At 38.6% G+C, this 12,213-nt stretch overlaps 1 protein-coding gene across 2 annotated transcripts in view; it reads left to right on the forward strand.

The window, feature by feature from the left end:
• GCC2 (GRIP and coiled-coil domain containing 2) overlaps positions 1 to 12,213 on the forward strand; it is a 65,980-nt gene that overhangs the window by 44,803 nt on the left and 8,964 nt on the right. For both annotated transcript variants that reach the window (XM_086701471.1, XM_025932020.2), the window contains exons 19-21: positions 1,660 to 1,877; positions 3,557 to 3,751; positions 5,006 to 5,145. In XM_086701471.1, coding sequence (XP_086557597.1) covers positions 1,660 to 1,877; positions 3,557 to 3,751; positions 5,006 to 5,145 — 553 coding nt within the window. The remainder of the gene's footprint in view (positions 1 to 1,659; positions 1,878 to 3,556; positions 3,752 to 5,005; positions 5,146 to 12,213) is intronic.

Consider the following 12,213-nt stretch of genomic DNA (forward strand, 5'->3'; position numbering starts at 1 on the left):
GTGCCAGGCACTCTTAGTCCTAGAAACTTCACAGCATGTGAGATATCTTTAGAGGTCTTAACCCCCTTCTTCACACATATTAAGAGTAATATTGTTACTATCTGTGTCCCAGTATGAAGAAATAGCCTTTTCTTTATAAATCCTCTTCTTTTTTTAAACATCTTAATATTCATACTTTCTCTATATGAGATTGTAAAAACATCTCAAGAGGAATAACTGGGCTGAGAAGCTAATACCTACTACATTGCCCAGAGGGTACAGCTACTATAAACACATCAATAACAGCTGAGACGGATGGTAAACTTCCATCAGCACAATTGTTCCAGGTCCAGGTTGGGATTCAAGCTTCTAGCTTTTAACTAGGTAAAGTCAGAAGTGTCACTGATACCACCTGCAAACTACCAACCTGACCCTAGCTCTAAAATGTAGCTATTATCTTCCTTAGAAAATTGTTGTGACTGCCGATGATTCTTCCTTTACTTTCGTGGCAGATACTATTTAAACAAAGGCTTACGAAAAAAGCAGGCTTGAGGGGTAACATATACACTAGCATTTTCTGAATTCATTGATCCAGTATAAATTTGGCAATTAAGAAACCTTTTCTGAAGCATATGATATTTTTATTGTATGTCACGCTTTAGCCACTAAATTTTGTTTTAAAACTGTATGGTGTGCATATGTGTAGCACATAGGAAATAGCTCTTGGAAAGCTACATGTTGAACCATTAACAATGTCTGTGCCTGAAGTTGGGATTTTACACTGTGGGGGTGGAATTGAATTAAAGAAGACTCTCACTTCTTTCTGTAATTGGTTCCATATTGTTTGAATTTTTATGAGAGTACTTGTGGCTCCCTTGCATTAAAAGAAAACTTTTTTTTTTTTTTTTTTTTTACCAAATCCAAACATAAAACATCAAGACTATAAGTGAACAATTAAACATAGTGGTTCCCAAATTATAGTTGCATGGCTAGCATCAGGCTGACAACATAAAAATTGCATGCAAAACTGCTAAAAGTAGGCAATTTCTAGGACCACCTCCAGACATTCTGATTCAGTGGCTCTAGGATGAGAACTAGATGTTTATGTTTTTAACAAGGGACCCAATGATTCTACTGTGCAGCAAGATCTTAAAACAGCTGTAATAAACCAAGTCTATGTGTTTCAGAGTTTTGCATTACTTGGCTTAGAATGGCTCAGAAAACTTTCCATAAGGCTTTCCCTAAGGCTTTATTTATGAATCAAAAGAAAGTATTCATTTTTGTGTTTCCAAGGTAATACAGAAAAGGTACAGTAATCCTATTACCACATAAGATAACTTGAAAGGGGGACAATTTAAGATATAATTATTTTATGCTCTAAATTTAACCCTATTTTCTGATAAATGATGAAGGAAGTTCCTCATCTGAACCATTGTAACATGGTTACTCAAATGAGGTTCCTCATGAACTATAGAACACAGAAATGATTTGAACTAGATGACTGCCAAAGTCCACAGATGGTTAGCACAGCTAGTACCATTATAGATGCTTTTAGAAGTTAATTCATACATTTAGTAAATATCTCAGGGCTAATGATCTAATAGAACCCAGTTGAGAAAAGCTGAGTCAGCATGACAAGTTGAAAGATCTCCTATGAAGTAAGTTCCTCTCACCCTTCAGGTTGTGTTCAATACAGTCCGAGAACATGATGCTAAAGTCTGAACATGCACAGACTGTGAGTCAGCTGACGTCCCAAAATGAGGTCCTTCGCAGCAGCTTCCGTGATCAAGTGCGCCATTTGCAGGAAGAGCACAGAAAGACAATGGAAACTTTACAGCAGCAACTCTCCAAAGTGGAAGCTCAGCTTTTCCAGCTTAAGAGTGAACCGACCACAAGAAGTATGTGTGTATGCATGAAAACATTGGTTGTTCATGTTCTCATGTATTTATGTCACTTAAATACATTCTCCACAAGTTCATAAGAAAATAGAAAATGTATCAGGTGAAAGCCAGTGCCAATGAATTTTGGATTAGCTTACTGAGAAGATATTTGAACCATTTGAACCCTTGTTGATTATACTTATAGCCACCTCCTCACCTCTTACAGTACTGACTTTCACGTGTTTGTTACCCTCTGTGTGACACTATTTCCTGTTCTCTCACTCAGACATAACCTGCAGTCTCATGACATGTATCCAAATTCCAGTATTCACTGAATCTGATGTTCTCCACTGTTGATCACAAAATGTATCTGTTTTGTGATTAGGATTATGAGAGTTAGCAGCTTACTAACAGCAACTGGGCAACAATGAACTTGTAGGATCAATTGGCCAATATAGTTTCTTCCCTTTAAAATTTCTGCTTAATTAGATGGGTGCCATGGTGGCTCAGTTGATTAAGTGTCCGACTCTTGATTTCGGCTCAGTCATGATCTCATGGTTCATGAGATTGAGCATGGAGCCTGCTTAGAATTCTTTCTCCCTCCCTCTCTCTCTGCCCCTCCCCTGCTCATGTGCATATTCTCTCTCTCTCTCTCTCTCTCTCTCTCTCTCTCTCTCTCAAAATAAATAAACCTTAAAAGAAAGAAAGAAATGAGATAACTTCATGGAATGGAAAATAAATGAAATTGGAATTTAACAGATCTGGGTTAGAATTCTTACCCCTAACCCTACTATGATACCTTGGACAAAGTCATTTAATTTCTCTGACCTTTGGGTTTCTTGGGATTAATAAAGTAATGTGTTTGAAAGTGCCTTACAGATCTTACAGATCTATGCAAGTGTTCATTATCAGCAAACAGGAAAGCCTGGCCTGAGGAGTGTAATAGATCCCTGCCCTGGATGCTAGGCCTGTCTTTGGCTAAACACTGAAGATATGAAGAGGCAGTGGTAGGAACCGGCAGAGGTAAAGGTGTAAGGCAGTAATAAACAAGAATATCTGTCCAGGAAATTTCAGCAAGAGTGTTGTGTCAGAAAGCATGCAGCTATCTGAAATAACTAATCCTCAAAAACAGAGTCTAGTTTTAGAATTTCTGCCAGTATTTTGCAACAGTATAGCTCTATTACAATATTTAATAGTATATTTTATCTAGGTGGTAGCAATTAATTTATAGCTTCTGTTGAAATTATTTAAGTGATTAAAAGTTCAATAACTTCTATTTTAATAAATTTTTAGTACTGACAGAAATTCTTTTTTTTAATTTTTTTTTTAACATTTATTTATTTTTGAGACAGAGAGAGACAGAGCATGAGCAGGGAAGGGTCAGAGAGAGAGGGAGACACAGAATCCAAAACAGGCTCCAGGCTCTGAGCTGTCAGCCCAGAGCCCGATGCGGGGCTCAAACTCACGGACCACGAGATCATGACCTGAGCCGAAGTCAGATGCCCAACCGACTGAGCCACCCAGGCGCCCCTAGCTTAGAAATTCTTTATGCACCTATTACTTGTCTTCTAGTTCTTCAAATTCCCTATCATACCATTTGACATCCCTATGATCATTTTAATCTCATCGTGTATCTTAGTGAATGCTGAATCCATGGTTTCGAACAATCTCACACTTTTAAAAAAAAAATTTAATAGGCCCAGCTTCTTCCCACCAACCTTTGAAGAACCTTCGAGAAAGGAGAAGCACAGACCTTCCCCTACCAGACATGTACACCATAACCCGGGAGGAGGGAGAAGGAATGGAGACAACTGACACAGAGTCTGTATCTTCCTCTGGCACTCACACACAGTCTTTAGAGCAACTGCTTAATTCTCCTGAAACTAAACTTGGTAGGTCTCTCTCTTTGGGTATGTTTTTCTTATTTAGCTCTGTTGTCTTGTCTAATAAATCCTAACCCTTAAGTTATACTTGTTTTTTTTAACTACTCTAGGAAAATTTCTTTCAGTGTTCCACCCCAAATGGAAGACTCTTCTACAGAATGAAGCAATTGTTTGTTTGTTTTTAATGCTAGTTCTGCTCTAAGCTTGAGCCCGAAATAGATGGTTGTAAGCTATGTAGTATTAGAAAGTAGGATGAACTATTCTCTCACCCTTCTAAGAAACTGACAGCTTTCATTTATTCCTCTGGGTGACTTAGTAGTGCTAAACGTATTTAAATATGGTAAAGTTTTGGTACATGTTAGTCTTACCGGTCATGAACATTAATGTTCATAATTCAGAGAGACTCTATCCTGTAACTGAAGTTTCAGGATCTAGAGTAAGGACTGTTTGTGTCCATGGTCACTGATTGTGGTGTGGGTGGAAACTGCAGTTAGTCTTCCAGGCAAGGTTAGTAGTAATGGCATGGAGGCATCACGAGAGACTGGCAGCAGACTCAAGAATCAGATCTGCCAGGGGCGCCTGGGTGGCGCAGTCGGTTAAGCGTCCGACTTCAGCCAGGTCACGATCTCGCGGTCCGTGAGTTCGAGCCCCACGTCGGGCTCTGGGCTGATGGCTCGGAGCCTGGAGCCTGTTTCCGATTCTGTGTCTCCCTTTCTTTCTGCCCCTCCCCCGTTCATGCTTTGTCTCTCTCTGTTCCAAAAATAAATAAAAAACGTTGAAAAAAAAAAAAAATTTAAAAAAAAAGAATCAGATCTGCCAAAATTCTTTGTCAACTTCGAGCCTGTTCCTTCTCTATAAAATTTGAATAATGATACCTACCCTCTTCATATAAAATTCTTACAAGCATCCATGATATAAACGATTGGTGAATGTTACTACTCCCCTTGTTTATAAGTAAAATGACATAAACTCTTGGGACATAGAGGAGTGTGAGTAGTGAAACTGATAGAACTGTCTACAAATTCTAGAACTGGGGTTCATAGAACTTGAATGCAGTTAGATTACATGCTTTACAACAGAGATTCTGCCTTATTAGTGTTACATTCAACATGTAACGGAGATATGTTGAATAGAAGAATGACAGAGAGTGGACCTGAGTAATATTGCAAACTAAAATATCCATACTTAGATATATTTCTTACTTAGAATCTTCATCTATAATCTCTGATTTTGAGAATTAATTACTGGAACAACATCTTGCAGAGCCTCCTTTATGGCATGCTGAATTTACCAAAGAAGAATTGGTTCAAAAGCTCAGTTCTACCACAAAAAGCGCTGATCACTTAAATGTCCTGCTTCGGGAAACAGAAGCAACCAATGCAATCCTTATGGAGCAAATTAAGGTAAGATCAAACACTGCCACCCAGAAAATACTCTTTGTACCAGATTGGTTTTCTTGACTGCACCCCCTACTCTCACAGATGAGACACATCCATCACATCTTGATTGTTTATGACACTACATTCCTGAAACTGAGAAATACTACTTGCTTTGGTATGTGTTATATATAGGAAGACTACTTTAATTCCTGCTTTTTCTAAGAAACCATAATAGATTCAGAAATAGATTAGAGTAGGTTCACAAGTCATTGTTCCACATGTGCTTATGTAAAACTCAAATAGGTATGGGCCCTTAAGTTCTAAAGATAAACTGTAGACACTTCTCATTCATATCATTCAGCTGATATTTATGGCCCTAAACTACTTATCACAATTGTGGGTAGAGATAGGAAGGTAGCATAGGAAGCTTTCCTATTTAAAAGCAACAGTAGAAGGGAGAAGCCAAGATGGCGGAACAGCATGGAAGTTTTTCTTGTGTCTCATGTCCATGAGATACAGCCAGATCAACACTAAACCATCCTGCACACCTAGAAAACTGAGGATTAACACAACAATCTGCACAACCTGAACCACAAAATTCAGCAGGTACGCAGCACAGAGAGGTAAACTGGGGAAGAGAGAGGCCGTGGAGGGCAGGGAGCCGTTTTTGCATGTGGAGAGGATGGAGGTGGGGAGAACACGGGAAAAGCACCCCCCCCCCCCCCACCAAAAGCAGCTGGAAAGAAAGTAGAACCGTGGAAACAGCTGCAGGGACTCAACTAAAAATGGAGAAAGGAAAAAGAAAGGGTTTAAACTCTATTAAGACTCTATAAACAGGGCAATTACAGAGTCTGAAGCTCTGCATCACAATACCTGGCGATGCTCTGGTGAGAAGAGTGAATCCCCAGGAGCAGAGTGAAGCCTGGGGGTCTTTGGACCACATGGGAGAGGCAGTTCCCCTGCTGGGAGGACACCTGGTAGAAGCTCTGTGACTCCCCCAAAGGCAAAGGCCCCAGTGGACCTGGAAGAACAACCGTATCTACTGGTTCTGGAACAAGGTTGCTGGGGGTGAAGCCTGGTGCCAAATGTGTGTGGTGATTTGTCATAATCCCTAAAACACTGCTGCTACCCGATTGCGTGAACTTTTTCTGGGGTGGGCTGGCACCTAGCCGCAGTCCCTGGGTACCAGCAGCAGCGCAGGCCCACGAATGTTCCTGGGTGCAGCCAGCACCTGGCCATTGCTTGGTGACACCCTCCCGCAGAGGGACAGAACAGGTCAAAGCCACAGTTCCTCAGAAGTAAGGGGTGGGGAAAAACAGCCGCATGTGAGATAAAACTCAGGAGGGAGGTTCTGCCTGGGGCATGGCCACAGACTGTGTAAAGCCGGGGAGTGGACGGGAGCCGAAGACAAAGGACGGTACTGAAGACAAAGGATGTGTGTGTGATTGCTGATCAGGGAGAACAGAGTTCTGATACGAGAGACTGGGTAGCTGGATGACACCATTATCACCGCTCTTGCACATGCATGTACACACCTACAAGCGCCACACCAATCCACCCCAGTAAGCTAAGCAGTACCATCTAGTGAAGAATGAGCCGTTACACTAAGCCCCACCCAACCAGGCCAACCTCGCTCTTCAGGAACATGAGTCTCTCCATCTGCTTAGTTTATGGACTAAACTAAAGCTATTATTAAAGCTATTCATATTATTAAAGCTATTCATAGTTGGACTTCTAGAGAAAAATGAAGTCGTTTCTATCATATTTCAGTCTGTTCACTGGTCCATTTATTCAATTTTCCCTTTTTTTTCTTTTCCTTTTTTCTCTTTTTCATTTCTTTTTCTTGAATACAGAAAGAGAAAAACTTCATTTTTGTTTTCAATTTTTATTACAAATATTTTTCTTTAATTTTTTCTATTATATTTTTTACATTTATCTAAATTTTTTTGAATTCTATTTTATTTCCATCACTTCATTTTATTCTACTTTAGTCTATTCATTTCTTCAAATTTTCAAAAGATTTCCTTTTTTTCCTTCTTTCTTTCCCTTTTTCTCTGATCTGTTAAGCCCCTTTCAACACCCAGACTAAAACACACTTAGGATCTATCATCACTTATTCGAGTTTTGTGTGTGTGGGTATGTGTGCGCGTGTTTAATTTTTCAATTTTAATATTTTTTTAATTTTAATTTTTTTAATTTTAATTTTTTTACCTCATTAATTCCTTTTTTCTCTTCAAAATGATGAAATAAAGGAATTCACCCCAAAAGAAAGAGCAGGAAGAAATGAAAGAGGCTTAACTAACACAGGTACAAGCAAGATGTCTGAATCAGAATTTAGAAGCACAATAATAAGAATACTAGCTGGAGTCGAAAATAGATTAGAATCCCTTTCTGCAGAGATAAAAGAAGTAAAAGCCAGTCAGGATGAAATAAAAAATGTTATAACTGAGCTGAAATCTCGAATGGATGCCATGGCGTCAAGGATGGATGAGACAGCGCAGAGAATCAGTGATATAGAGGACAAACTTATGGAGAATAATGAAGCAGAAAAAAAGAGGGAGACTAAGGAAAAAGAGCACAATTTAAGAATTAGAGAAATCAGTGACTCATTAAAAAGGAACAACGTTAGAATCATAGGGGTCCCAGAAGATGAAGAGAGAGAAAAAGAGGTAGAAGGGTTATGGGAGCAAATCATAGCAGAAAACTTTCCTAAGCTGGGGGAAGACACAGACATCAAAATCCAGGAAGCACAGAGGACTCCCATTAGATTAAAAAAACCCAACCATCATCAAGGCCAATCATAGTCAAATTCACAAAATACTCAGGCAAGGAGAGAATCATGAAAGCAGCAAAGGAAAAAAAGTCCTTAACCTACAAGGGAAGACAAATCAGATTTGCAGCAGACCTGTCCACAGAAACTTGGCAAGCCAGAAAGGAGTGGCAGGATATATTCAATGTGGTGAATCAGAAAAAATATGCAGCCAAGAACTCTTTATCCAGCAAGGCTGTCATTCAAAATAGAAGGACAGATTAAAAGTTTCCCAGACAAACAAAAATTAAAGGAGTTTGTGACTACTAAACCAGCCCTGGAAGAAATTTTAAGGGGGGACACCCTGAGAGAGAAAAGACAAAAAAATAAAGACCAAAAGGAACAAAGATAGAAAGGACCAGAGAACACCACCAGGAACTCCCAACTCTACAAGCACAAGCAACATAATGGCAATAAATTCATATCTTTCAGTACTCTAAACGTCAATGGACTAAATGCTCAAATCAAAAGACATAGGGTAACAGAATGGGTAAGAAAACAAGATCCATCTACATGCTGTTTACAAGAGACCCACTTTAATCTAAAGATACCTTCAGATTGAAAGTAAGGGGATGGAGAACCATCTGTCATGCTAATGGTCAATAAAAGAAAGCCAGAGTAGCTATACTTATATCAGACAATCTAGACTTTAAAATAAAGACTGTAACAAGAGATGAAGAAGGGCATTATATCATAATTAAGGGGTCTATCCACCAAGAAGACCTGACAGTTGTAAACATTTATGCGCCAACTGTGGAAACACCCAAATATATAAATCAATTAATCACAAACATAAAAAAACTCATTGATAACAATACCATAATAGTAGGGGACTTCAACACCCCCACTTCCAGCAATAGACAGATCATCTAATCAAAAAACCAACAAGGAAACAATGTCTTTGAATGAAACACTGGACCAGATGGACTTAATATATATGCAGAAGATTTCATCCTAAAGCAGTGGAATATACATTTCTCTCTAGTGCACATAGATCGTTCTCCAGAATAGACCACATACTGGGACATAAATCAGCCCTCAACAAGTACAAAAAGATGGAGATCATACCGTGCATATTTTCAGACCACAGTGCTATGAAACTTGAAATTAACCACAAGAAAAAATTTGGAAAGGTTACAAATACTTGGAGACTAAAGAACATCCTACTAAAGAATGAATGGGCTAACCAAGAAGTTGAAGAGGAAATTAACAAGTGCATGGAAGCCAATGAAAATGATAACACTACAACCCAAAACCTCTGGGACACAGCAAAGGCGGTCATAAGAGGAAAGTATATAGGAATCCAAGCCTTCCTAAAGAAGGAAGAAAGGTCTCAGATACACAACCTAGCCTTACATCTTGAAGATCTGCAAAAAGAACAGCAAATAAAACTCAAAGCCAGCAGAAGACAGGAAATAATAAAGATTAGAGCCAAAATAATGCTATCAGAACCAAAACAAAACAAAACAAGACAGTAGAACAGATCAATGAAACCAGAAGATGTTTCTTGGAAAGAATTAACAACATTGATAAACTACTAGCCAGTTGGATCAAAAAGAAAAAAGGAAACGACCCAAATAAATAAAATCAACAATGAAAGAGGAGAGATCACAACCAACACAGCAGAAATACAATCAACAATAAGAGAATATTATGAGCAATTATATGCCAATAAAATGGGCAATCTGGAAGAAATGGACAAATTCCTAGAAACATATACACTATCAAAACTGAAACCGGAAGAAATAGAAAATTTGAACAGACCCATAACCCATAAAGAAATCAAATTCATAATCAAAAATCCCAAAAAGACAAGAGTCCAGGGCCAGATGGCTTTCCAGGGGAATTCTACCCCACATTTAAAGAGGAGTTAACACCTATTCTCTTGAAGCTGTTCCAAAATATAGAAATGGAAGCTGTTCCAAAATATAGAAATAGAAATGTTCCAAAAAATAGAAAACTTCCAAACTCTTTCTATGAAGCCAGCATTACCTTGATTCCAAAACCAGAGACGCCACTAAAAAGGAGAACAAAAAACCAATATCTACCAAACACTTAAGGAAGAGTTAACACGTATTCTGTTGAAGCTGTTCCAAAAAATAGAAATGGAAGGGAAATTTCAAAACTCTTTCTTGAGTCCAACATTACCTTAATTCCAAAACCAGAGACCCCACTAAAAAGGAGAAAGAACTATAGACCAATATCCCTGATGAACATGGATGCAAAAATCCTCAACAAGATTTTAGCCAACCAGATCCAGCAATACATTAAGAAAATTATTCACGGCGATCCAGTGGGATTATACCTGGGATGCAGGGCTGGTTCAATATCCGCAAAACAATCAATGTGATTTATCACATCAATGAAAGAAAGGACAGGAACCATATGATCTCAATAGATGCAGAGAAAGCATTTAACAAAATATAGCATCCTTTCTTGATAAAAAAAAAAAAAAACCCTCAAGAAAGTAGGGATAGAAGGATCATACCTCAAGATCATAAAAGCCATATACGAAAGACCCAATGCTAATATCATCCTCAGGAACAAGACAGATTGTCCACTCTCACCACATAGTATTGGAAGTCTTAGCCTCAGCAATCAGACAACACAAAGAAATAAAAAGCATCCACATTGGCCAGGAGGAGGTCAAACTTACACTCTTCACAGATGACATGATACTCTATATGGAAAACCCAAAAGAATCCACAAAAAACTGCTAGAACTGATTCATGAATTCAGCAAAATTGCAGGATGTAAAATCAATGCACAGAAATTGCTTGCATTCCTATACACCAACAATGAAGCAACAGAAAGAGAAATCAAGGAATTGATCCCATTCACAATTGCACCAAAAACCATAAAATACCTAGGAACAAACATAACCAAAGAGGTGAAAAAAAATCATACACTGAAAACTGTAGAAAGCTTATGAAAGAAATTGAAGAAGACACAAAAACATGGAAAAATATCCATGCTCCTGGATAGGAAGAACAAATACTGTTAAAATGTCAATACTATCCAAAGCAATCTACATATTCAATGCCATCCCTATGAAAATAACACCAGCATTCTTCACAGAGCTACAACAACCAATCCTAAAATTTATATGGATCCAGAAAAGACCCTGAATAGCCAAAGCAATCTTGAAAAGAGGCATAACAATCCCAGAATTCAAGCTGTATTACAAAGCTGTAATCATCAGGACGGTACTGGCACAAAAACAGACACACAGATCAATGGTCAGAATAGAGAACCCAGAAATGGACCACAAATGTATGGCCAACTAATCTTTGACAAAGGAGGAAAGACTATCCAGTGGAATAAAGACAGTCTCTTCAGCAACTGGTGCTGGGAAAATTGGACAGCAATATGCAGAAAACTGAACCTGGACCACTTTCTTACACCATACACAAAAATAAACTCAAAATGGATGAAAGGCCTAAATGTGAGACAGGAAGCCATCAAAATCCTCGAGGAGAAAGCAAGCAAAAACCTCTTTGACCTTGGCCGCAGCAACTTCTTAATACATCTCTGGAGGCAAGGGAAACAAAAGCAAAAATTAACTGTTGGGACCTCACCAAAATAAAAAGCTCCTGCACAGCGAAGGAAACAATCAGCAAAACTAAAAGGCAACTGATGGAATGGGAGAAGATATTTGCAAACGACATATCAGATAAAGGGTTAGTATCCAAAATCTATAAAGAACTTATCATACTCAACACCCAAAAAACAAATAATCCAGTGAAGAAAAGGGAAAAAGACACGAATAGACACTTCTCCAAGGAAGACATCCATATGGCCACCCGACACATTAAATAATACCCAACATCACTCATCATCGGGGAAATATAAATCAAAACCACAATGAGATACCACCTCACACCTGTCAGAATGGCTAACATTAACAACTCGGGCATCAATAGATGTTGGTGAGGAGGCAGAGAAAGAGGATCTCTTTTGCACTGCTGGTGGGAATGCAAACTGGTGCAGCCACTCTGGAAAACAGTATGGAAGTTCCTCAAAAAATTAAAAATAGAACTATGTACGATCCAACAATTACACTATGAGCTATTTATCCAAAGGGATACAGATATGCTGTTTCGAAGGGGCACATGCACCCCAATGTTAATAGCAGCACTAATAATAATAGCCAAAGTATGGAAGGAGCCCAAATATCCATCGATGGATGAATGGATAAAGAAGTATATATAGTATACATCTATATATATGGTATATATAGACAATGGAGTATCACTCGGCAATCAAAAAGAATGAAATCTTGC

The sequence above is a fragment of the Puma concolor genome, chromosome A3 (genome assembly GCF_028749965.1).
Source record: "Puma concolor isolate L17-30 chromosome A3, mPumCon1.1.hap2, whole genome shotgun sequence".
In the NCBI taxonomy this organism is placed as follows: Eukaryota; Metazoa; Chordata; class Mammalia; order Carnivora; family Felidae; genus Puma; species Puma concolor.